The following is a 27,759-nucleotide window of genomic DNA, read 5'->3' as shown; positions in this document are numbered from 1 at the left end:
TATCACTATGGACTTTGTTGTTGGACTCCCACGGACTCAGAAGAAGTTCGATGCAGTATGGGTTATTGTGGATAGGTTGACCAAGTCAGCACATTTTATTCCTGTGGCAGTGTCCTATTCTTCCGAGAGATTAGCTGAGATTTATATCCGGGAGATTGTTCGACTTCATGGTGTGCCCGTGTCTATCATTTCGGATCGAGGTACGCAGTTTACCTCACATTTCTGGAAAGCAGTTCAGCGAGAGTTGGGCACGCGGGTTGAGTTGAGCACATCGTTTCATCCTCAGACGGACGGGCAGTCCGAGCGGACTATTTAGATTTTGGAGGATATGCTCCGAGCTTGTGTCATTGACTTTGGAGGCTCGTGGGATCAGTTCTTGCCTTTGGCAGAGTTTGCCTAAAATAACAGCTACCAGTTGAGTATTCAGATGGCTCCTTATGAGGCTCTATATGGTAGGCGGTGTCGGTCGCCGGTTGGATGGTTTGAGCCGGGAAAGGCTCGGTTGTTGGGTACGGATCTAGTACAAGATGCCTTGGACAAGGTCAGGATCATTCAGGACAGACTTCGTACAGCTCAGTCCAGGCAAAAGAGCTATGCCGACCGCAAGGTTCGAGATTTGGCTTTCATGGTTGGTGAGCGGGTATTGCTTCGAGTGTCGCCTATGAAGGGCGTGATGAGATTCGGGAAGAAGGGAAAGCTTAGCCCTAGGTTCATTGGCCCGTTTGAGATTCTTGATCGAGTGGGAGAGGTGGCTTATAGACTTGCTGTGATGACCCAAAGGGTCATCACTTGTTTTCTAATTCATTCTGTGCTTCCGAGGCCTTGAAAAACTCATTTAGGATCGCCTCGATTTGCGTACGCAGTCCGGGCGCGTAGCCGAAAAGTCTAAATATGAATTTCTGTGAAAAATGCTAAGTTTTGATATTAAAATAAATAAATTTGACTTCGGTCCACATTTAGGGTAAACGGACCCGGACCCGTGATTTGAATGTCCCGGAGGGTCCGTAGGAAAATATGGGACTTGGGCGTATGCCCGGAATCGAATTCCGAGGTCCCAAGCCCGAGAAATGAATTTTTGAGTAAAATTGTTTTCTAAAAATATTTAAGGAAATTGGAAATGTAATTTGATTAGAACGTGTTGGTATCGGGCCCGTATTTTGGTTCCGGTGCCCGGTACAGGTCTTATATATGGTTTAAGCACTTTCTGTAAAGTTTGGTTGAAAACGGACGTCGTTTGACGTGTTTCAGACTTAAAATGGAAAGTTTGATGTTTTATGAAATTTGGAAGAAATCATGGATTTTGAGGCTTAATTTGATGTTTATGATGTTATATTAGCGATTTAATCGCACGGATAAGTCCGTAGGATATTTTTGAGGTTGTGTGTATGTTTGGTTTGGAGCCCCGAGGGCTCGGGTGAATNTGTTAGCTGATCAAAAGGACGAAAGTTAAATATATTCATATGAAATGAAGAATCAAATATTTCCTCAACCGTTGTCCTTTGTGTTAAATGTCAGCCTCGGTTTGTGAGTAGTATCTTTAAACTCAAGTTGTTCGGTACGACAACAAAGTAGTTCATGCGATATAAGCCGAGTTCTTGTATCTGGTCCGAAAAACTTAATTACATACTTCCCAATCGAGGCCTGGATACGATCACCCTAACAAAAATAGATTCATTATTAAGATGTATCATATTGCTAAGAAATTGCATTATGCGATGTCTGCTGTTTCGCAAATGCGACATAATTGTCGCAAATGCGATGCTCTTATTTTTGCCCAGTGTTCGCAAATGCGGACATGACTTCGCAAATCCCATACCAGGTCGAGGTTCGCAATTGCGAACCCCAGTTCGCAAATCCCACATCTGCAACCTGCATATTTTACACTTAGCCGAATTTTGAACCATTTTCAACATTCTTTCAAAACACAAACTTCTTGGGCGTTTTTTCAAGAAAAACCTTCTTCCAAATCAATTGTAAGTTGATTTTTACTCATTTCTTTCAATCATTAACATCATTTAACATGTTTTCAACTTAAAATCAATGATTTTCATGGGTGAAAATTGGGGGTTTTGGGTAGAACCTAGGTTTTTTCAAAATTGGGGATTTGGACCTCAATTTGAGGTTCAAATCATATATTTGGGTTCGTGGGGGAATGGGTAGCCGGGTTTTGGTTCGAACCTCGGGTTTTGACCACGTGGGCCTGGGGGTGATTTTGGAATTTTTGGGGTAAAACTTTAGGAAATTCATTTTATGCATTCAAATTGATTCATTTAGCGTTTATTGATATAATTAAGTAACTTGTGACTAGATTCGAGCGGATTGGTGGTGGAATCGAGGAGTAAAGCCATAATTGAGACTTGAGTTGAATTCAAAGCACCGAGGTAAGTGTTTGGTCTAACCCTAGCTTGAGGGATTAGGAGTTGAGTCTGATTTGCTATGTGGCGATTGTCGAGTACGACGTATAGGCATGGTGACGAGTATCTATGCGTTGGTGTCTAGCATGACCGTGAGTCCTTAAATTATGAATATCTTGATTTTGTTGTATTTCTCTTGCCTTGGTGATGATTCCTAATTGTTGTGAAAAGCTTGTGAAAGGAAATTGTGACCTATGAACATCTAGGAGCCCTAGCTCAAGTTATATTGCAATTGTGAGCGTATATTAAATGGTTGAACCCTTTGGAGCATTGGCTCAAGTGGTAAAGTGAAATATGAAATAAAAGTGAAAGAAAGAGAAATAGTATTTAAATTATTTCCTTGCCGGGATATTGTTGCTTGTTGGTTATTTTCCCTTGCCGAGACGTTGAGATTATTGATGTTGTGCCCTTGCCGGGATTTATTTGTTTCAATTATGTTCCCTTGCCGGGATTTCTATTATTATTCTGTTTTGTTTATTCCCAATCCCTTGTTTGTGGTTGTTGTTTGGGTGAGGAAGAGTGTTAAAGCACCAAGGGTGATGCCGTGCATTGTTTGTTTATTGTGAGGAAAGAGAGTAAAGCACGAAGGGTGATGCCGTGCCGCACGATGTACCATTCCGTGCCAATTCTATTGATTATATGTGAGGAAAGAGAGTAAAAGCACGAAGGGTGATGCCGTGCACGTTTTCATTATATTATTGCTTGGTGAGGACGAGAGTAAAAGCACGAAGGGTGATGCTGTGCGCTTGTCTTTGATTTTCCTGATTTTTGCTGATAATTGAGTTATGTTGTCCTTTACTTCTATTTACTGATTTTCTTGTTGTTATCGATTCAAGTGCATTAATTGTCTTTGTCTTATTCCACTATTACTGTGATTCTTTATGTTGGCATTTTCCTTTATTGTGTTACTTGTTATTATTGGCTCGAGGTATCCTTGCGCAACATTATGCTTTGAAATTATGCCATAATTGCTACATGTTTATGTGACTTAATTGCTACTTGACATTTAGCACACTAAATATTAAATTGCCTATTTGCTCGTTAAAGTCCATAATTAATTGCTACTTGTCATTACTTGTTTTCCTCAGAGAGTCATAATTATTGTGTACTTGTTGTCTTATGAATTTGTATTAATTGTTGCGTTTGTGGAAGTAAATTTCATTTGGAAGAACAGTTGATTTAATGAAATGGGAGCGGGGGGTACGCCTACCACGAGATTTAATGAAATGGGAGCGGGTGGTACGCCTACCACGAGATTAATGAAATGGGAGCGGGTGGTACGCCTACCACGAGACTTATTGAGGAATGGGATCGGGCTGACAGTGAAATTTGCTTTTATTTCCCTTATCCGTGTTAAATTATTGATGTTCTTTATTATATTATTGAAATTCCATATTATCTGCTGTCCTCGAAGCATGTTCCCCTCCCATTTAAAATGTTCACTCTCTATATATTTCTGCTGTAGATGTATATGTGTATATATATAAAACTGTACAGGTTTATGTGGTAGTCCTGTCTAGCCTCGTCACTACTTCGCCGGGGTTAGGCTAGGCACTTACCAGCACATGGGGTCGGTTGTGCTGATACTACCTCTGTGCTCTTTTGCACAGATCTAGGTACCGGACAACAGCAGTAGTTCGGGAGCTAGTCTTCAGTCCACGAGATTCCCGAGGTAGTCCTGCAGGCGTCCGTAGGCCTGATATCTCCTCTATCTTTATTTATGATCTGTTTCCTTTTGTATCCGAGACAGAATTTATTCCTTGTTTCAGACAGTTATATGTAGCACTCTTAGATAGTCCGTGAATGTTGTGACACCAGTCCTGGGTAGAGGCATATGTGAATTTTCCTTATTATTTTGGTTTACTTCGTTTAAGTCTTCCACTAAATTATGAACTCCGCTGTTGTTTAATTATTTATCTCCTGTTAGTTTAATTGGTAAACACAGATTTAAAACAAAAGTTATGGATTCTAAATGTGTGGCTTGCCTAGCTTCTACGAGTAGGCGCCATCATGACCCCCCTTCAGGGTGGGAAATCCGGGTCGTGACAAGTTGGTATCAGAGCTCTAGGTTGCATAGGTCTCACAACTCACGGACAAGCTTAGTAGAGTCTGAGGGATCGGTACGGAGACGTCTGTATTTATCCCCAGAGGCTACCGAGTTAGGAAAAGTTTCACTTCTATTCTTTCCTGTCGTGTGATTTTGTTCTCTCAGTGCTAGATTAAAACCTCTACTCTTGTCCTTTTGCGAATGGCGAGATCATGTACCGCTTCTTCAGCCGAGCAGCAGCACAGACCGGTGATAGATCAGCCACGTGATCGGAGGCCTTGTGGAGATTGGATAAGTTTCCCAAGCTCTTCACTATTACATTCAGCGGTGCATCTACTGAGGATCCCCAGGATTATCTAGACAGTTGTCAGGAGGTTCTCAGGAACATGGGGATCTTGGAGACCAATGGGGTCGATTTTGCTACATTTTGCTTGTCTGGATCCGCCAAGACCTGTTGGAGAGATTATTGATTGGCTATACCAGTTAGGTCACCAGCTTTGACTTGGGAGCAGCTCACGCAGCTATTTCTGGAGAAGTTTCTCCACATCACTCAGAGAGAGGTATTAGAGGTAGAGGTAGAGATGCTAGAGGTGGAGGTAGAGGTTTAGAGGTGGAGGTGCAGATAATGTTCTGGTTTGTAGAAAGGAAGCTTCGGTTTATTTTACGCCGCATCTGGTCATGCCTAGTGATTCTTTGAGTGCCCCTGTTTGTGTGTCTATGCCGGTGGGTGATTCTATTGTGGTGGATCGCGTCCATTGTTCATGTATAGTGGTTATTGGAGGTCTTGAGACTCGTGTAGATTGGCTTCTTCTGGACGAGGATGATTTCGGGGTTATATTGCTGATGGACGGGTTATCACCTTACCACGCTATCTTGGACTGTCATGCCAAGACTGTGACCTTAGCTTTACCGGGTATGCCTCGTTTAGAGTGGAGAGGGACTCCAGGTCATTCTACCCGCAGTGTTATATCGTATGTGAAGGCTCGGCGTATGGTTGAGAATGGGTGTTTGGCTTATTTAGCTTATGTTCGGGATTCCAGTGCTGAGGTTCCCTCTATCGATTCTGTGCCCGTTGTTTGTGAGTTCCCTAATGTTTTTCCTTCAGACCTGCCGGGTATGCCACCCGACAGGGATATTGATTTCTGCATTGATCTGATTCCGAGCACTCAGCCCATTTCCATCCCGCCGTATCGTATGGCCCCGCCAGAGTTGAAGGAGCTAAAGGAACAGTTGCAGGATTTGCTTGAGAAGGGTTTCATTAGGCCGAGTGTTTCGCCTTGAGGTGCGCCAGTGTTGTTTGTTAAGAAGAAGGACAGATCGATGAGGATATGTATTGATTATCGGCAGTTGAACAAGGTTACAATCAAGAATAAGTATCCACTGCCGAGGATTGATGATTTGTTCGATCAGCTTCAGGGTGCCAGGGTATTCTCCAAGATTGACTTGAGATCTGGCTACCATCAGTTGAGGATTAGGGCATCCGATGTCCCTAAGACAACTCTCCGCACTCGGTACGGGCATTATGAGTTCATGGTTATGTCATTCGGGTTGACAAATGCCCCAACAGCTTTCATGGACTTGATAAACCGAGTGTTCAGGCCTTATTTGGATTCATTCGAGATAGTGTTCATTGATGATATATTGATATACTCCCGCAGCCAGGAGGAGCACGAGCAGCACCTTAGCGTGGTTCTTCAGACTCTGAGGGATAGTCAGTTATATGCTATGTTCTCGAAGTGTGAATTCTGGTTGGGATCAGTTGCATTTCTGGGTCATGTTGTATCACCAGAGGGTATTCAGGTGGACCCAAAGAAGATTGAGGCAGTCAAGAGCTGGCCTAGACCAGCATCAGCTACAGAGATTCGGAGTTTCTTGGGGGTTGACAGGCTACTATCGACGGTTCGTGGAGGGTTTTTCATCTATTGCAGCCCCGATGACCAGATTGACCCAGAAGGGTGCCTAGTTCAGATGGTTGGATGAGTGTGAGGCGAGCTTTCAGAAGCTCAAGACAGCTCTGACTACGGCACCGGTGTTGGTTTTGCCCACACGTTCGGGGCCCTATACAGTCTATTGTGATGCTTCCCGTGTTTGGCTTGGAGCAGTGTTGATGCAGGATGGCAAGGTCATTGCCCATACGTCGAGGCAGTTGAAGATTCATGAGAAGAACTATCCGGTTCATGATTTGGAGTTGGCAGCCATAGTTCACGCATTGAAGATTTGGAGGCATTATCTGTATGGCATGGTATGTGAGGTGTTCACGGATCATAAGAGTCTTCAGTATTTGTTCAAGCAAAAGGAGTTGAATTTGAGGCAGAGGAGGTGGTTGGAGTTGTTGAAGTATTATGACATCACCATTCTATATCATCCGGGAAAGGCCAATGTGGTGGCCGATGCATTGAGTAGGAAGTCAGCGCATTTCTTTCCTGTGGCAGTCTCCTATTCATCTGAGAGGTTAGCTGAGATCTACATTCGGAGGTTGTTTGTCTTCATGGATTTCCCGTATCTATCATTTCGGACCGGGGTACGCAGTTTACCTCACGCTTTTGGAGAGCAGTTCAGCGAGAGTTGGGCACACGGGTTGAGTTGAGCACAGCATTTCATCCCCAGACGGACGGTCAGTCCGAGCGGACTATTCAGATTTTGGAGGATATGCTCCGAGCTTGAGTCATTGACTTTGGAGGTTCGTGGGATCAGTTTTTGCCTTTAGCAGAGTTTGCCTACAACAACAGTTACCAGTCGAGCGTTCAGATGGCTCCTTATAAGGCTTTATATGGTAGGCGGTGACGATCTCCGATTGGATGGCTTGAGCCGGGAGAGGCTCGGTTGTTAGGTACGGATATGGTTCAGGAGGCCTTGGACAAGGTCAGGATCATTCATGATAGGCTTCGTTCAGCTCAGTCCAAGTGAAAGAGTTATGCAGACTGCAAGGTTCGAGGTGTGGCTTTTATGATTGGCGAGCGAGTATTGCTCCGAGTGTCGCCTATGAAGGGCGTGATGAGATTTGGGAAGAAGGGCAAGCTCAGCCCTAGGTTCATTGGTCCGTTTGAGATTCTTGACGAGTGGGAGAGGTGGCTTATAGACTTTCTTTGCCACCGAGCTTATCAGTCGTGCATCCAGTGTTACACGTGTCCATGCTTCCGAGGTATCACGACGATCCAGCCCACGTGTTAGATTTCAGCACTATCCAGTTGGACAAGGACTTATCTTACGAGGAGGAGCCGGTAGCTATTTTGGACCGGCAGGTTCGTCAGTTGAGATCCAAGAGTTCTCTTCTGTTCGTGTTCAGTGGAGAGGCCAGCCTCCTGAGGCATCGACCTGGGAGTCCGAGTCCGATATGCGGAGCCGTTATCCTCATCTTTTCCCCGACTTAGGTACTTCCTTCTTCTGTCCGTTCGAGGACGAACGGTTGTTTTAGAGGTGGAGAATGTGATGAACCAAAGGGTCATCACTTGTTTTCTTATTCATTCTGTGCTTCCGAGGCCTTGAAAACCTCATCTAGGGTTGCCTTGATTTGCGTGCGCAGTCCGGGCACGTAGCCGGAAAGTCTAAATATGAATTTCTGTGAAAAATGCTAAGTTTTGATATTAAAATGAATAAATTTAACTTCGAGCCACATTTTGGGTAAATGGACCCGGACCCGTGAATTGACGGTCCCGGAGGGTCCGTAGAAAAATATGGGACTTGGGCGTATGCCCGGAATCGAATTCCGAGGTCCCAAGCCCGAGAAATGAATTTTTGAGTAAAATTGTTTTTTGAAAATATTTAAGGAAATTGGAAATGTAATTTGATTAGAACATGTTGGTATCGGGCCCTTATTTTGGTTCCGGCGCCCGGTATAGGTCTTATATATGGTTTAAGCACTTCCTGTAAAGTTTGGTTGAAAACGGACGTCGTTTGACGTGTTTCGGACTTAAAATGGAAAGTTTGATGTTTTATGAAATTTGGAAGAAATCATGGATTTTGAGGCTTAATTTGATGCTTATGATGTTATATTAGCGATTTAATCGCACGGATAAGTCCGTAGGATGTTTTTGAGGTTGTGTGTATGTTTGGTTTGGAGCCCCGAGGGCACGGGTGAATTTTGGATAGGCCGTGAGTGCATTTTTAACCTTTGTGAAAATCTGGCATTTCAGTTCTGGTATCTTCGCATTTGCGAAGAAGTTCTCGCAAATGCGAGCTCGGAAATGCGAGCCTTTGATCGCAAATGCGAGAAGGGGGAATCCTGCATTGGGTCGCAAATGCGACCATCTGGTTCGCCAATGCGATGTGGAGCCAGTCGCAAATGCGACATAGAGGCTCGCAAATGCGATGTCCGCTGTTTCACAAATGCCACATAATTGTCGCAAATGCGATGCCAGGTCGGGGTTCGCGAATGCGGACATGACTTCGCAAATCCCATACCAGGTCGGGGTTCGCAATTGCGAACCCCAGTTCGCAAATCCCACATCTCCAACCTGCATATTTTACACTTAGCCGAATTTTGAACCATTTTCAACATTCTTTCAAAACACAAACTTCTTGGGCGATTTTTCAAGAACAAACCTTCTTCCAAATCAATTGTAAGTTGATTTTTACTCATTTCTTTCAATCATTAACATCATTTAACATGTTTTCAACTTAAAATCAATGATTTTCATGGGTGAAAATTGGGGGATTTGGGTAGAACCTAGGTTTTTCTAAAATTGGGGATTTGGACCTCAATTTGAGGTCCGAGTTCAAAACAAATCATATATTTGGGTTCATGGGGGAATGGGTAGCCGGATTTTGGTTCGAACCTCGGGTTTTGACCACGTGGGCCCGGGGGCGATTTTGGAATTTTTGGGTAAAACTTTAGGAAATTCATTTTATGCATTCAAATTGATTCATTTAGCGTTTATTGATATAATTAAGTAACTTGTGACTAGATTCGAGCGGATTGGTGGTGGAATCGAGGAGTAAAGCCATAATTGGGACTTGAGTTGAATTCAAAGCATCGAGGTAAGTGTTTGGTCTAACCCTAGCTTGAGGGATTAGGAGTTGAGTCTGATTTGCTATGTGGTGATTGTCGAGTACGACGTATGGGCATGGTGACGAGTATCTATGCGTTGGTGTCTAGCATGACCGTGAGTCCTTAAATTATGAATATCTTGATTTTGTTGTATTTCTCTTGCCTTGGTGATGATTCCTAATTGTTGTGAAAAGCTTGTGAAAGGAAATTGTGACCTATGAACATCTAGGAGCCCTGGCTCAAGTTATATTGCAATTGTGAGCGTATATGAAATGGTTGAACCCTTTGGAGCATTGGCTCAAGTGGTAAAGTGAAATATGAAATAAAAGTGAAAGAAAGAGAAATAATATTTAAATTATTTCCTTGCCGGGATATTGTTGCTTGTTGGTTATTTTCCCTTGCCGGGACGTTGAGATTATTGATGTTGTATATATATTTGAACTGCACATGTTTATGTGTAGTCTGGTCCTAGCCTCGTCACTACCTCGCCGAGGTTAGGCTAGGCACTTACCAGCACATGGGGTCGGTTGTGCTGATACTATACTCTGCACTCTTTTGTGCAGATCCCAGTGCTGTAGACTTCGGACAGTAGATTAGTTGGCTACCTTCAGTCCATGCGGAGATCCAAGGTAGACCTGCAGGCGTCCGCAGGCCCTGGCGTCTCCTCTATCTTCTATTCCCTATTTCATTTTTCTTAATTCAGAAACAGTGTACTGTTATTTCTTCAGACATTATGTGTAGTGAATCTTAGACTGTCTGTGATACTGTGACACCGGGTTTTGGGTGGTTAAGACTTGAGCAACTGTAATAGACATAGATTTCCAATATTTTATTTCATTATTTTCTTCCGCTTAATTTAACTTTCCATTGTTTATACGTTATCGCTTTGTGTTTGATAAAAAGGAATAAATGGTTAATGAAGTAATTAGTTTTAAAGAATTGACTTGCCTAGCTCACATTAGTAGGCGCCATCACGACCCCCGAGGGTGGGAAATCCGGGTCGTGACATAACCCTTTTTAGAAATTCTTTTACTAATTCGATATGATTTAGGCAATTTCAGTTGTCTATAAGATTACAAATATTTCAGGTATAGCATGCTTTTGGGTCCTAGACTACCCGAACTTAAACATAATAGTAGCTACGCACGGACTCTCGTCACCTCGTGCGTACGTAGCCCCCACAAATAGGAGCACTGTGACGATCCGGCCAGTCGTCTCATGAGTTACCGGTCCGTTTCCCCCATCTCTGCTTCTATTTGCTTTGTTCATCTGTGTGTTGAGGTGTCGGGTTAGTCGATTTGAATGCGGAATGATTTTGATAAGGTTTGAGACATTTAGTTCTTTTAAGAAGACTTAAGTTGGAAAGTTCAACCGGATGTTGACTTATGCATTAGAAGGCTCGGATGTGAGTTCCGATGGTTCGGTTAGCTTCGGAAGGTGATTTATGGCTTAGGAGCGTGATCGGAATTGGTTTTGGAGGTCCGGTATAGAATTAGGCTTTAATTGGCGAAGTTAGTATTTTGGCGAATTCCGGTTGATAGGTGAGATTTTGATCCGAGGGTCGGAATGGGATTCCGAGAGTTGCTGTAGCTTCGTTATGTGATTTGGGATGTGTGCGCAAAATTTCTGGTCATTTGGATGTGGTTTGGTTGGGGTTTTGATCAAAAGTGTGATTCGGAAGTTTTTAGAAAACTTAGGCTTGAATTCGATGTGAATCGATAGATTTGGTGTTGTTCGAGGCGTTTTGATGATTGGAACAAGTTTGAATGAGGTCTTAGGATGTATTGGTGCTTTTGGTTGAGGTCCCGGGGGCCTCGGAGTGGTTTTGGATGGCTAACGGGAAGAGTTTTTGACTTGTGCAATTGCAGATTTTCTGCTGCTTCTGGTGTTTTCGCACCTGCGGTTTGGGGACCGCAGGTGCGGTATCGCAGATGCGTGGTTTTGGACCGCAGAAGCGGAAAGGCTGAGGGAGGCATGGAACTGCAGATGCGGAAGAAGGGCCGCACCTGCGGAGCCGCAGATGCGGCTATTAGACCGAAGATGCGGATAGGCAGGATTTAAGTGAATTCCGCAGATGCGGAGAAATGACCGCAGATGCGGAGAAATGACCGCAGATGCGGTTATGACTGGGCAGAATGTATATATGTTTCTTCTACGCGATTTTTGAAGGGTTTATTCATTTTTGACTTCGGACTTAGAGTGTTTGGGCGATTTTGAAGAGAGATTTCAAGGGAACTTCGATAAGGTAAGGATTTTGGACCTAAAATACAATTCTATGGTAGTATTTGATGAAACAGGACTGAAAATTTAGGAATTTATGGACTAAAAATGGAGGTTTAGGGCTTGAGTTTAAGAGAGTTTAAATTGGAGATTTGAGGGGTCAATTGAACTCCGATTCTTGTGTTGTTGATATGTATGGACTCGTGGGGAGATAAGGAATCTAATGATGTAAAAATTTCCGAGTTTCGAGAAGTGGGCCCGGGGCTCGGGTTTTGCTAATTTCGGGAGTTTTGGTATTTTTCGATTGTTTTCGCTTGGGCTTTGTTCCCTTAGCATATTGTGATGTATTCATTCTGATTTTGGATAGATTCGACGCACGTGGAGGCCAATTCGAAGGGCAAAGGCGTCGCGAGCTAGGGATTTAGCCGGTTCGAGGTGAGTAATGCTTGTAAATGATGTTCTGAGGGTTTGAAACCCCGGATTGCACATCGTAGTGCTATGTTGAGGTGAGACGCATGCCTGTTGACGAGCGTGGGGTCGTACACTATTGGGGATTGTGACTTGGTCCGTCCCGGTTGATGATTTTACCGCGTATTTGACTGAAAACATATTTGTTATCACTATGCTTTGGGCTGAATGTCTTATTTGGGCTTCATGCCAATTATTTGAACCCTTCGGGGCATTTCTTGATATTTCCTCACTGTTTGAAATATTTACTTGAACTCAGTCATGTACTTTTCCACTGTTTTACTACTCAGCCGGTTTTATTCTTGTTTTGAGACTTAAATGATATTTTAAATGATGTTTTGGGCTGAGACCCACTGTTTTACTATTGCCCAAGGGGCTTGTGAGTATTTTTGACTGAGTAAGGCCGAGGGCCTATGTTGTGAGGAGACATTGATACTGATTTGAGGCCGTGAGATATGTACGCCACGAGGTGGCTTGATTGATATGAGGCCGAGAGCCTAGTTGTGATGCCACGAGGTGGCTTGTTATTGCGCTTGGGCCGTAAGGGGCCCCTCTCGGAGTTTGCACACCCCCAGTGAGCGCGGGTACCTAGTGTGATGTGAGATTGAGCCCGAGGGGCTGTTACTGTTCTGAGATGTTGCCCGAGGGGCTGTTATTGTTCTGAGTTGTTGCTCGAGGGGCGGATGTGGTGATACTGTGCCCGAGGGGTGAGCTTTTATTTATTTACCGTACCTTAATTATCTGTCATATACCTGTTTACTTGTTGAAAGAGGATTTTACTGGATTTCCACTGGTTTTACTGCTTTTAAATGATTTTACTGCTTCATCATAGAATGCTTTGTGCCTTGCGTGATTTCTTACTTTCAGTTATTATTTACATTTATTACTCACTGAGTTGGAGTACTCACTTTACTCCCTGCACCCTGTGTGCAGATTCAGGTGTATTAGGTTCCGCTCTGGAGTGTTGATTTCCTCCAGTTTCAGGCGGGATTCTTCGGTGATTACGAGGTAGTTGTTGACGTCCGCAGCCCCGTTGTCTCTATTTCTCTATCTTTCCTGTTCTTTTCAAACAGATGTAGTAGTTTATGACTTAGCAGACTGTATTATGGATTCATAGATGCTCGTGACTTGTGACACCCCGGTCAGGGCTGTGTCGGGTTGGATTTTCCGCATTTTCATCGTTATTTCCGCTATTCAGTGTTAGTAAATTATGTTTTAAACTATTATGTGTTGGTTAACTGTTTTAAATGAAGAGTTGGGTTGAACTGGCAAGCCTTGTCTTCACGAGAGGAGCCATCACGACCGGGTTTGGGGTTAGGGTCGTGACAAGTTGGTATCAGAGCCTAGGTTACATAAGTCTCATGAGTCATGAGCAAGTTTAGTAGAGTCTCGCGGATCGGTACGGAGACGTCTGTATTTATCCTCGAGAGGGTGCAAAACCTTTAGGAAAACTTCACCTTCTTGAAATTCTTATCGTGCGAGTTGTTGGTCCGAGTACTAAACTTCTGTTGTTCCATTCTCGCATAGATGGTGAGGACACGCGCTACCGGACAGGATGGACGACCACCAGTGCCACCAACTGCGACCACCAGAGGCCGAGGACGCGGTCGTGGCCGTGGTAGGGGCAGATCAGCGAAGGCAGCACCTGCAGATCCACCAGTTGCCCCAGTTCTGGACCAGGTCCCAGCTGTGGACCCTCCAGCAGCGCCAGCTCAGGCACCAGTTGTGCCTATTGTGATTTCGGGTCTTCAGGAGGCCTTGGCTCAGATATATCAGTTTGCACTGGCCTAGCTCAGGCGGTTTCAGCCACTACAGCCGCAGCTACTTCACAGGCCGGGGGAGGCAGTCAGACTCCCGCCGCCCGTACGCCTGAGCAGGTCGTACAGGGGCTTCAGACGCCGGGGGCACCTCCAGCCCAGCCGGTCGCAGCTGCTCAGGACTATATAGTTCCTGTCATGCTAGAGGATGAGCAGCGTAGGTTGGAGAGATTTGGGAGACTTCAGCCTCCGTCATTCAGCGGAGTGGAGGGCGAGGATGCCCAGGGTTTTTTAGACAAGTGTCAGAGGATGATTCGCACAGCCGGTATTCTGGAGACCAGCGGGGTCGCTTTCACTACTTATCAGTTTTCAGGACCTACTTTTACTTGGTGGGAGGATCTTGAGAGGCGTAGGCCTGCTGGTGCAGCACCCCTATCTTGGCAGCAGTTCTCCGTTCTCTTTTTGGAGAAGTATGTACCGCAGTCTCGCCGAGAGGAGCTGCATAGGCAGTTTGAGTGGTTGCGTCAGGGAGACATGACCGTGTCACAGCATGAGTTGAGATTCTCTGAGTTGGCTCATCATGCCATCTGGTTGGTCCCGACAAATCAAGAGAGGATCAGGAGGCTTGTTGATGGTCTTACTTATTAGTTCCATATCCTTATGACCAGGGAGAGGGTGACTGGTGCTACATTCGAGGAGGTTGTGGATATTGCCAGAGAGATTGAGTCTGTCCGTCTCCAGGAGCGAGAGGAGAGGGAGGCCAAGAGGCCTCGAGGTTCTGGTAGCTACAGTGGTGGTCCTTCGAGGGGCCAGTTCCAGCACGGCAGAGGCCGACAGTTCCGTCAGGGTCAGTCTGATCGCTCAGGTTATCGAGGAGCATCATCGGGTCATGGTTCCCACAGTTCTCACCAGGGCCATTCTTCACTTAGTGCCCTCCCAGCTTAGAGCTCATCCCGTGCTCCATCTGTTCAGGGCTCTTCTACGCCGAGTGCATCTGCTGGTCACTCCGGTGCGAGGGGTTCCCATCAGTCCCCTTCTCCAGCACCTAGGATTTGTTACGAGTGTGGCGAGATGGGCCACATGTGGAGGCAGTGTCCCCGCCGTGTTGCTAGTTCATCCCAGCAGAGGGGTCAGTCATCAGCTTCAGCGCCAGTTGCTCCACCACCACCCGCCCAGCCAGCTAGGGGTGGGGATCAGTCAGCCAGGGGTCGCCCCAGAGGGGGAGGTCGATCAGGGGGCGGTCAGGCCCGTTTCTATGCTCTTCCAGGCAGACCCGATGCCATTGCTTCTGATGCTGTCATTACAGGTATTATTTCAGTCTGCCACAGAGATGCCTCTGTACTATTTGATCCCGGTTCTACCTATTCTTATGTGTCATCATACTTTGCTCACTATTTGGGTACTCCTCGTGAGTTTCTTGCTTTACCTGTTCATGTATCTACCCCGGTGGGTGATACTGTTGTTGTAGACCGTGTGTACCGGTCGTGTGTGGTGACTATTGGGGGTCTGGAGACCCGAGTTGATCTTTTATTATTGAGTATGGTGGATTTCGATGTCATTCTGGGCATGGATTGGCTATCTCCGTGTTGCGCTATTCTAGATTGTCATGCCAAGACAATCACGTTGGCTATTCCGGGTGTGCCACGGATTGAGTGGCGAGGTGTGACTGATTATGTTCCTAGCAGAGTGATTTCTTTCTTGAAAGCCCAGCGTATGGTTGGGAAGGGTTGTCTTTCGTATCTTGCCTTTGTGAGGGATGTTGGAGCTGAGACTCCCAGTATTGATTCTGTCCCAGTTGTGAGGGATTTCCCTGATGTATTTCCTGCAGACCTGCCGGGCATGCCACCGGACAGGGATATTGATTTTGGTATTGACCTGGTGCCGGGCACTCAGCCCATTTCTATTCCGCCGTATCGTATGGCACCAGCGGAGTTGAAGGAGTTAAAGGAGCAGCTTCAGGAACTCCTTGATAAGGGGTTCATTCGGCCTAGTGTGTCACCTTGGGGTGCGCCGGTTCTGTTTGTGAAGAAAAAGGATGGCACTATGAGAATGTGCATTGATTATAGGCAATTGAACAAGGTAACAGTTAAGAACAAGTATCCTTTGCCTCGCATTGATGATTTATTCGACCAGCTTCAGGGAGCGAGGGTATTCTCCAAGATTGATCTCCGTTCGGGTTATCACCAGTTGAAGATCAGGGATTCGGATATTCTTAAGACGGCCTTCAGGACCAGATATGGTCACTATGAGTTCCTGGTTATGTCTTTTGGGCTGACCAATGCCCCAGCAGCGTTCATGCATCTGATGAACAGCGTGTTCCGGCCTTATCTTGACTCATTTGTCATAGTTTTCATTGATGATATCCTGGTATATTCGCGTAGTCAGGAGGAGCACGCGGAGCATTTGAGGGTTGTGTTGCAGAGATTGAGAGAGGAGAAGCTTTATGCAAAGTTCTCCAAGTGTGAGTTTTGGCTCAGTTCAGTGGCATTCTTGGGACACGTGGTGTCCAGTGAGGGTATTCAGGTTGATCCAAAGAAGATAGAGGCGGTGCAGAGTTGGCCTAGACCGTCCTCAGCCACAGAGATTCGTAGTTTCCTTGGTTTGGCAGGCTATTATCGCCGGTTTGTTCAGGGTTTTTCCTCTATTGCATCGCCCTTGACCAAGTTGACTCAGAAGGGTGTTTCATTTGTATGGTCGGACGAGTGTGAGGAGAGCTTTCAGAAGCTCAAGACAGCTTTGACCACAGCTCCAGTGTTGGTTTTGCCATCAGCTTCAGGTTCATATACCGTGTATTGTGATGCTTCGAGAGTAGGGATTGGTTGTGTATTAATGTAGGAGGGTAGAGTTATTGCTTATGCTTCTCGTCAGTTGAAGCCACACGAGAAGAACTACCCTGTTCATGATTTGGAGTTGGCTGCTATAGTTCATGCATTGAAGATTTGGAGGCATTACTTGTATGGCGTATCTTGTGAGGTATTCACTGATCATCGCAGTCTTCAGCATTTGTTCAAGCAAAAGGATCTTAATTTGAGACAACAGAGGTGGTTGGAGTTGCCTAAGGATTATGATATCATCATTTTGTACCATCCGGGGAAGGCCAATGTAGTGGCCGATGCTTTGAGCCGAAAGGCAGTGAGTATGGAGAGTTTGGCATATATCCCAGTTGGGGAGAGACCCCTTACAGTTGATGTTCAGGCCTTGGCCAATCAGTTTGTGAGATTAGATATTTCGGAACCCAGTCGGGTGTTGGCTTGCGTGGTCTCTCGGTCTTCCTTATTTGATCGCATCAGAGAGCGCCAGTATGATGATCCGCATTTGCTTGTCCTTAGGGACAGAGTTCAGCATGATGATGCTAGAGATGTGACCATTGGTGATGATGGAATGTTGAGGATGTAGTGCCGGATTTGCGTGCCCAGTGTGGATGGGCTTCGGGAGTTGATATTGGAGGAGGCCCATAGCTCGCGGTATTCCATTCATCCGGGTGCCGCAAAGATGTACCAAGATCTTAGGCAGCATTATTGGTGGCGGAGAATGAAGAAGGATATTGTGGGGTTTGTAGCTCGGTGTCTCAATTGTCAGCAGGTGAAATATGAGCATCAGAGACCGGGTGGCTTGCTTCAGCAGATGGTTATTCCTGAGTGGAAGTGGGAGAGGATCACTATGGATTTTGTTGTTGGACTACCTCAGACTTTGAAGAAGTTCGATGCTATTTGGGTGATTGTAGACAGGCTGACCAAGTCCGCACACTTCATTCCTATCTGTACTACTTATTCTTCAGAGCGGCTGGCAGAGTTATATATTCGGGAGATTGTTCGATTGCATGGTGTCCCAGTTTCCATCATATTCGGGGCACTCAGTTTACTTCCTAGTTTTGGAAGTCTGTGCAGCGAGAGTTGGGTACTCAGGTGCAGTTGAGCACAACTTTTCACCCTCAGACGCACGGGCAGTCCGAGCGCACCATTCAGATATTAGAGGATATGCTATGCGCCTGTGTTATTGATTTCGGGGGGTCATGGGATCAGTTTCTACCGCTTGCAGAGTCTGCTTATAACAACAGCTACCAGTCGAGTATTCAGATGGCTTCATATGAGGCTTTGTACGGGAGGCGATGTAGATCTCCAGTTGGTTGGTTCGAGCCCGGTGAGGCTAGGCTATTGGGGACGAATTTGGTTCAGGATGCTTTAGATAAAGTGAAGGTAATTCAGGAGAGACTTTGCACAGCGCAGTCGAGGCAGAAGAGTTATGCTGACAGGAAGGTTCAAGATGTGTCCTACATGGTTGGTGAGAAGGTCCTGTTGAAAGTTTCGCCCACAAAGGGTGTTATGAGATTCGGAAAGAAAGGGAAGTTGAGTCCGCGATTCATTGGGCCTTTTGAGGTACTTCGGAGGATTGGGGAGGTGGCTTATGAGCTTGCCTTGCCAACCAGTTTGTCAAGTGTGCATCCGGTTTTCCATGTTTCTATGCTCCGTAAGTATATTGGGGATCAGTCTCATGTTCTGGATTTCAGCACGGTTCAGTTGGAGGGTGATTTGACTTATGATGTGGAGCCAACAGCTATTTTGGAGCGTCAGATTCGGAAGTTGAGATCAAAAGATATAGCTTCGGTGAAGGTGCAGTGGAGAGGTCGGCCCGTGGAGGAAGCCACCTGGGAGACCGAGCGGGAGATGCCGAACAGATATCCTCACCTATTTGAGGCTTCAGGCATGTTTCTTGACTCGTTCGAGGACGAACGTTCATTTAAGTTGGGGAGGATGTGACGACCCGGCCGGTCGTCTCATGAGTTACCGGTCCGTTTCCCCCATCTCTGCTTCTATTTGCTTTGTTCATCTGTGTGTTGAGGTATCGGGTTAGTCGAATTGAATCCAGAATGATTTTGATAAGGTTTGAGACATTTAGTCTCTTTTAAGAAGGCTTAAGTTGGAAAGGTCAACCGGATGTTGACTTATGCGTTAGAAGGCTCGGATGTGAGTTCTGATGGTTCGGTTAGCTTCGGGAGGTGATTTATGGCTTAGGAGCGTGATCGGAATTCATTTTGGAGGTCCGGTATAGAATTAGGCTTGAATTGGCGAAGTTAGTATTTTGGCCAATTCCGGTTGATTGGTGAGATTTTGATCCGAGGGTCGGAATGGGATTCCGAGAGTTGTTGTAGCTTCGTTATGTGATTTGGGATGTGTGTGCAAAATTTCAGGTCATTTGGATGTGGTTTTGTTAAGTTTTTGATCAAAAGCGTGTTTCGAAAGTTTTTAGAAAACTTAGGCTTGAATTCGATGTGAATTGATAGATTTGGTGTTGTTCGAGCCGTTTTGATGATTGGAACAAGTTTGAATGAGGTCTTAGGATGTGTTGGTGCTTTTGGTTGAGGTCCCGGGGGCCTCGGAGTGGTTTCGGATGGCTAACGGGAAGAGTTTTGGACTTGTGCAATTGCAGATTTTCTGTTGCTTCTGGTGTTTTCGCACTTGCGGTTTGGTATCGCAGATGCGTGGTTTTGGACCGCAGAAGCGGAAAGGCTGAGGGAGGCCTGGAACCGCAGATGCGGAAGAAGGGCCGCACCTGCGGAGCCGCAGATGGGGCTATTAGACCGCAGATGCGGATAGGCGGGATTTAAGTGAATTCCGTGGATGCGGAGAAATGACCGCAGAAGCGGTACCGCAGAAGCGGGTATTTGACCGCAGATGCGGTTATGACTGGGCAGAATGTATATATATTTCTTCTTCGTGATTTTTGAAGGGTTTATTCATTTTTGACTTCGGACTTAGAGTGTTTGGGCGATTTTGAAGAGAGATTTCAAGGGAACTTCGATAAGGTAAGGATTTTAGACCTAAAACACAATTCTATGGTAGTATTTCATGAATTAGGACTGAAAATTTAGGAATTTATGGACTAAAAATGGAGGTTTAGGGCTTGAGTTTAAGAGAGTTTAAATTGGGGATTTGAGGGGTCAATTGAACTTCGATTCTTGTGTTGTTGATATGAATGGACTCGTGGGGAGATAAGGAATCTAATGATGTAAAAATTTCCGAGTTTTCGAGAAGTGGGCCCGGGGCTCGAGTTTTGCTAATTTCGGGATTTTTGGTATTTTCGATTGTTTTCGCTTGGGCTTTGTTCCCTTAGGATATTGTGATGTATTCGTTCTAATTTTGGACAGATTCGACGCACGTGGAGGCCAATTCGAAGGGCAAAGGCGTCGCGAGCTAGGGATTTAGCCGGTTCGAGGTGAGTAATGCTTGTAAATGATGTTCTGAGGGTTTGAAACCCCGGATTGCACATCGTAGTGCTATGTTAAGGTGAGACACATGCCTGTTGATGAGCGTGGGGTCGTACACTGTTGGGGATTGTGACTTGGTCCATCCCGGTTGATGGTTTTACCGCGTGTTTGACTAAAAACATATTTATTATCACTATGCTTTGGGCTGAATGTCTTATTTGGGCTTCGTGCCAATTATTTGAACCCTTCGGGACATTTCTTGATATTTCCTCACTGTTTGAAATATTTACTTGAACTCNAGTGTGATATGAGATTGAGCCCGAGGGGCTGTTACTGTTCTGAGATGTTGCCCGAGGGGCTGTTATTATTCCGAGTTGTTGCCCGAGGGGCGGATGTGGTGATATTGTGCCCGAGGGGCGAGCTTTTATTTATTTACCGTACCTTAATTATCTGTCATATACCTGTTTACTTGTTGAAAGAGGATTTTACTGGATTTCCACTGGTTTTACTGCTTTTAAATGATTTTACTGCTTCATCATAGAATGCTTTGTGCCTTGCGTGATTTCTTACTTTCAATTATTATTTACATTTATTACTCACTGAGTTGGAGTACTCACTTTACTCCCTGCACCCTGTGTGCAGATTCAGGCGTATCAGGTTCCGCTCCGGAGTGTTGATTTCCTCCAGTTTCAGGCGGGCTTCTTCGGAGATTACGAGGTAGCTGTTGACGTCCGCAGCCCCGTTGTCTCTATTTCTCTATCTTTCCTGTTCTTTTCAAACAAATGTAGTAGTTTATGACTTAGCAGACTGTATTATGGATTCATAGATGCTCATGACTTGTGACACCCCGGTCAGGGCTGTGTCGGGTTGGATTTTCCGCATTTTCATCGTTATTTCCGCTATTCAGTGTTAGTAAATTATGTTTTAAACTATTATGTGTTGGTTAACTGTTTTAAATGAAGAGTTGGGTTGAACTGGCTGGCCTTGTCTTCACGAGAGGCGCCATCACGACCGGGTTTGGAGTTAGGGTCGTGACAAGCACATAACCAATTATTTCACCTATGGGGACAATTCCCTCTTACAAGGTTAGAAAGGAGACTTACCTCGCTCCGAAGTCCAATAACCAGCTTCCAAGCCCCTTCCGACGACTCAAACTGATGGCCCAACGCTCCAAAACTAGCCAAATAACGGACAAACCAATGAAAATACACCCTAATACTCATAACAATTCAATTTATATAAAATCCCAACTCCGCTCGAAAAGTTGACAAAATCGCCCTCGGGCCCACGTGCCCGAATTCCGAAATTTTTCGAAGACAAAGTTTACCCGAAACCTCACGAACTCAAATATATAATTGGTTCTCAATTTCATGTCCAAAATCGTGGTCAAAATCCAAGAATACAAATTTTCTAGGTTTTGTTCAAAATCCCAAAATTTCTACTAATTTACATGATTTTCCATGTTAAAATCTAGATATAATCCAAGTAATTAACTTGCAATAGGTGAGAATCACTTACCTTGACATGGATAATCAAAATGGAGCTCCAAAAATCGCTCCTAGGTCGGCTCCCGTGGAGGAAATGAGATTAAATGAGCCAAATCCATTTCTTTACACTTATACACTGCCCAGACGACTCTTCTTCGTGTTCGCGAGACCCTCATCGCGTTCGCGAAGAAGAAAATTCCCAAAAATCATTTTCCAAACTCTTCTGAGACAGCCTCTAGTGTAATGGCCATAACTTTTTGTACAAAACTCCAAATGAGAAATGGTTTAATGTTTGAAAACTAGACACCAAGATATACAACTTTCATATTTGGTCATCTCCCAATTCCTTATAGATTTTGAGATATAAGCTGCCAAAGTCAGCCCTATGCAACACCAATTTCTTCTTCATCTTCCCGGACAGCCTGTAGTGTACTAGCCATAACTTTTTGTACACAAATCCAAATGCTAAATGATTTACTTCTTTGAAAACTAGACACAAAGTGCTACAACTTCCATTTTTGGATTATCTCCAAATGCCTTATAGATTGCGAGATATGAGCCTCCAAAGTCAGACCTGTGCAACAGGGATTTCCTTCTTCGCGAACGCGAAAAATAGTCCCTGAAGCCAAATCCTTCTTTGCAAACGCGAGAAGATCCTTGCGAACGCGAAGAACAACACCAGACACCAGCATCAGCTATTGCAAAACAGCCCGAAATGATCCGAAACCACCCCGAAACACACCAGAGGCCCCCGGGACCCCGTCCAATCACACAAACCAGTCCCATAACATAACATGGACCTGCTCGAGGCCTCAAATCACATGAAACAACATCGAAATCATGAATCACACCCCAATTCAAGCTTAATGAACTTTAGAACTTCAAACTTCTACATTCGATGTCGAAACCTATCAAATCACGTCCGATTGATCTCAAATTTTGAACACAAGTCATATTCAACATTACGGACCTACTCCAGCTTCCGAATTGGATTCCGACCCTGATATCGAAAAGTCTACTTCCGGTCAAACTCCTCAAAAACCTTCAAATTTCTATCTTTAGCCAAATGACTCCAAAATGATCCACGGACCTTCAAATTCAGTTCCGATCGCTCTCCCAACACCAGAATCACCATACGGAGCTATTCCCAAACTCGGAATCCCAAACAGACATTGATAACACAGAAATGCACTTCAACCCAACCTTATGAAATTCTTCAAAAAAATGCTAACTTCCACAATAGGTGCCAAAACGTTCCCGGGCCTTCCAAAACCCGACCCGGACATACGCCCAAGTCCGAAATCATCATACGAACCTGTTGGAACCTTCGAATCCTGATACCGGGGTCGTTTACTCAAAAATCCAATCTTAGTCAATTCTTTCAACTTAAGCTTCTGAAATGAGAATTCTCTTTTCAAATCAACTCCGAACTTCCCGAAATTCAATTCCGACCATTCGTACAAGTCATAATACCTGAAGTGAAGCTGTTCATGGCCTCAAACTAATGAACGACGCTCTAGAGCTCAAAACGACCGGTCGGATCGTTACATTATGTGTAGTTTAAATAGGAAAAGAATTCCATCCTTAGGTGATATCATATCCTTAAATTTATAAAAATATTTAAGGTTATAAAAGTAGATCAATATTTTGAGGATATTTTAATCGTTCAACATTTAGTATAAATTATTCGTGCTTTTATAATAAATATAAATAGATAGATAATCTATGTATATGGCTAGACAAAGTACACAATGAATGTGGCCGACTATTTATGTAAAAAATCCAAAGTTTGATCATAAATATTTGGCCAAATACATGTACAACCCATTGAACTTGGCTCTATTTTCCATTTTGGCACTCTATCTCAACCTTGTTCCATTTTGGCTCCCCAACTCTATTTCTTATGTTTCACTTTAATACGAAAGCTGACTAGTCACATAATGTAAATTGGCTCACATGGTAGGCGCATGAGGTAGATTGTTTTGGCAAAATTCCTTCTCAACAATAATAAAATAACTGTTGGCCCCATTTTAATCCCCCAACTTTCTTCCCCCATATTTCATCTTCATTATTTCCTTCCCCATTCACTGTTTATATGAAAACCGACTGATTCCGGTCAGTTTCTTAAAAAATAAATTTTGCGGGATACTAAAAGAGTTTCGTGCATTTTTGCGCCAAAAAAAATCGACCGAAGTTGGTCGATTTCGTAAAAAAAATTAAAAAATAAATATTTTGAAATAATATTTTATGAAACGTGCGTGCATGCATATCCTGAAATACCCGCACATTTCATAAACTTTCGAACCGCTAAACTTTCGAAACCGCGAACTTTCGAACCCGTAAACTTCCAAACACATAAAGCTCCGAACTCCTAACCTTGGAACTTATAAAATTTCGAACCTGTAAACCGAAAGATGAAAAAGCTAAAACTGAAAATATATTAAAAAATATATATTTTTTATCCCGGGGGGAAGGGGGCAGGGACGGGAAGGGGTGCAGAAAAGTTTGAATTAAAAGAAAAATTCTTTCGGGGGGGGGGGGGGGTAGGGGTGGGGAGGGGGGGAGGTTGACAAGGATAAAAATAACAGGTGTCCAAATCTAATTGGATGGTTGTTACACATTAGAAGCAAGTATGTATACGCGCTGTATTTTTACAAATAGAGTTGGAGGACCAAAATAGAACAAGGTTGAGACAGAATGCCAAAATAAAAAATGGAGCCAAGTTCAATGGGCAGTCAATGTATTTGACCTAAATATTTTTATGAGTAGTTTAATTTTTACAACTTCAAACCATTGGTCTAAAGTTCCTAATTGAACTTGTGCGAGACATTCCTACCAATTGTGGTCTAAAGTTTGATCATATTTTTTTTTCTATACTTTTTTTTGGTTTTACAATTTTAGACCATGGGTTTAGAAATCATGTACCATATCACAGCAGTTCCGTAGAAGTTGGCTTATTTATTACTTTTACTTCATCTAGTTCAATGATGCCAAGACCAAAAGTAGGTTGATCAAGTAAACAAGCCAACATAATATACACCTTGAGTAGTACTTGATGGGTCAATGAAATCCATGAATTGTTTCTAACAACATGATCACAATTACATGAACTCACAATTTAGTAAATGATAACATATTTGAAGCCATAGCGTTCTACTTTCTGGTTGCTATGATGACTCGGCCCGTCGTCACGTGAGTTACGGCCCCGTTTTCCCCGTTTTCTGCTTCCTTATATTTCATTATGAAAGTGTTGGGTGAATGAATCGATTTGGATTGGTTTTGGAAGGAAATGAGACACTTAGTCTCTTTAGGGAAGGTTTGGTTTGAAAAAGTCAACCGGATGTTGACCTATGAGTTAGAGGGCTCGGATGTGAATTTCGATGATTCGGTTAGCTTCGGGGGATGATTTGTGACTTAGGAGCGCGATCGGAAGTGATTTTGGAGGTCCGGTGTAGAAATAGGCTTGAATTGGCGAAGTTAGTATTTTGGCGAATTCCGGTTGATAGGTGAGATTTTGATCCGAGGGTCGAAATGGGATTTCGTGAGTTGTTGTAGCTTCGCTAGGTGATTTGGGATGTGTGCGCAAAATTTCAGGTCATTCGGAGGTGTTTTGGTCGGGCTTTTGATCGAATGCGTATTTCGGAAGTTTTAGAAGAACTTAGGCTTGAATCCGATGTAATTTGATGGTTTTGGTGTTGTTTGTGGTGTTTTGATGATTGGAGCAAGTTTGAATGGTGTTTTAGGATGGATTGGCACTTTTGGTTGAGGTCCCGGGGGCCTCGGGGTGATTTCGGATGGCATCGGGATGAATTTGGACTTGTAGCACTGCTGATGGTTGCCGGTATCTGGTATTTCCGCATCTTCGGAAAAGGAGCCGCAGATGCGGTTCCGCAGATGCGAAGATAGGAGCGCAGGTGCGGATTTTGGGCCATTGGTGGACTTCCGCAGAAGCGGATGGTGGTCCGCATATGCGGCGTCCGCAGAAGCGGATGTAGACCGCAGAAGCGGTCCAGGCGGCTAAGTGAAGCACCGCAGGAGCGGAATAATTTCGCAGAAGCGGGAACCGCAAATGCGGTAATTGGATCGCAGAAGCGAAAATAAGGTCTGGGCAGAAGGGTATAAAAATTAATATTTCATCCGCGAGCTAAGGTATTTTTCCACCATTTTTGAGCAACCTTGAGAGATTTTGGACGAGAATTGAAGGGGATTTCGACTGGGTGTGATTGGAGGTGAGTTCCTTGACCTTAATACATGATTTAATAGTAGAATTAACATAGAAATTTGTGGAAATTCATCAAAAGAGGGTAAAGCTAGGGTTTGGAAATTTGGTATTTTAAAGTGGAGTTTGAGGGTCATTTGGGCTCGGATTTGGGAGTTTTTGGTATGTATAAACTCGTGGCGAGATAAGGAATTCGATGATGTTAATTTTATGATTTTTCGAGAAGTGGGCCCGGGGCTCGGGTTTTGCCAATTTCGTGAATTTCGATATTTTTCGAGTTTTTTTGATTGGGTTATGTTCCCTTAGTCTATTGTAACGTATTCGTTGTGGTTTTCACCAAATTCGACGCGCGAGGAGGTCGATTTGCGAGGCAAGGGCATAGCAAGCTAGGATTTTGGCCGGCTTGAGGTGAGTAATGATAGTGAATGATATCCTGAGGGTTTGAAACCCCGAATTTGCACAACGTAGTGCTATATTGAGGTGAAACACGTGCTTAATGGCGAGTGCGGGGTTGTTTACTACTGGGGATTGTGACTTGGTCCGTCCCGTTTGATATTTTACTGCGTATTTGATTAAGTTGATTTGTTTATCATCATGATTTGGGCTAGTTGCCATGTTTGGGGCCTCGTGCCGACTTGTAGGACCCTTAGGGGGAATTATGACTGATTTTCCTCACTTTACTTAGTAACAATCACATCCTCAGTCATGTTTCTATTTGATTAAACAATGTGAACCGTCTTTTATAAGTGTTAATCCTAAATGAGGGAAGATATGTGGGCTGAGATCCCTACCCTATACTATTGTGTCCTAAAATGACTGAGAGGGGTTGAGAACCCAACAGTGAGGATATTATATATATTATGGATCGGGCTGCACGCCGCAGCAAATACTCATATGGATTGGGCTGCACGCCGCAGCGAATGTTTATGTGGATCGGGCTGCGCGCCGCAGCAATATTGCGCTTGGGCTGTAGGAGCCCCTCCGGAGTCTTGCACCCCCACAGTGAGCGCGAGTACCCATATGGATCGAGCTGCACGCCGCAGCGATGGATCGGGCTGCACGCCGCAACGAGATATGGATCGGGCTGCACGCCGCAGTGGTTATTATATGATACTATTATCTGAGTTACTGTACTGAGCGGTTGATACTGGGCCCGAGGGGCAGTTTTACTATTTACCACTTATTAGTTGTTTTACCTGATTTACCTGCCTTTAAAACGGAGATTTCACATGATTTCACGGATTTTACTGCTTTAAGTGATTTACTGCCTGATATAGAACTGCCTTGTGTTGTTATGTGTTTTCTTATCTTCAGCTATTATTTATTGTTATTACTCACTGGGTCGGAGTACTCACATTACTCCCTGCACCATGTGTGTAGATTCAGGCATAGCAGAGTCCGTTCCTGAGCACTGATATCCTTGTCCAGATCAGGCAGCGAGTTCGGAGCTTCGAGGTAGCTGTTGGCGTCCGCAGCCCCCTTGACTCCCCTATTTCATGCTATTTCAGTTATTCCAGACTTCTGTACTAGATATTCTGTTTGTAGACTTATAGAAATTCTGTAGTAGCTCATGACTTGTGACACCCCGGTTTGGGCTGTGTCGGGATGGTTTCTACTGTTATATTCCATACTTCCACGAATTATTGTTATTAAATCATGCTTTAGAATTATTTAATGGTAATTAACTGCTTAAAGAGGTGTGGCATTGTTTTGGCTGGCCTTATCTTCACGAGAGGCGCCATCACGATCGGGTTTGGGATTTGGGCCGTGACAGCTGCCTTAGCATGATTATACCTTTAAAAAAAAGTACATAAAACCCTGAAGGGATTTTTACATACCTATACACTATTAGAAATTTTATTGCCCTCCCTTATTTTCTCTCCCCCCCCCCCCTCCCCTCTCTCCTCTCTCTCTCTCTCTCTCTCTCTCTCTCTCTCTCTCTCTCTCAATCCCTA

General features: G+C 44.4%; 1 protein-coding gene across 1 annotated transcript; it reads left to right on the top strand.

Moving 5' to 3' along the window:
• On the top strand, positions 15,937–16,362 carry LOC109222883 (RNA-directed DNA polymerase homolog; the record flags this gene model as incomplete). The annotated part of the gene is made up of 1 exon (XM_019387178.1): positions 15,937–16,362. A coding segment is annotated over one exon (426 nt), but the record flags the coding sequence as incomplete, so codon positions are not given.

The sequence above is a fragment of the Nicotiana attenuata genome, chromosome 2 (genome assembly GCF_001879085.1).
Source record: "Nicotiana attenuata strain UT chromosome 2, NIATTr2, whole genome shotgun sequence".
Taxonomy (NCBI): domain Eukaryota; kingdom Viridiplantae; phylum Streptophyta; class Magnoliopsida; order Solanales; family Solanaceae; genus Nicotiana; species Nicotiana attenuata.
The sequence above is the reverse complement of the archived record's forward strand: the minus strand, read 5'-3'. Positions and strand labels throughout refer to the sequence as shown.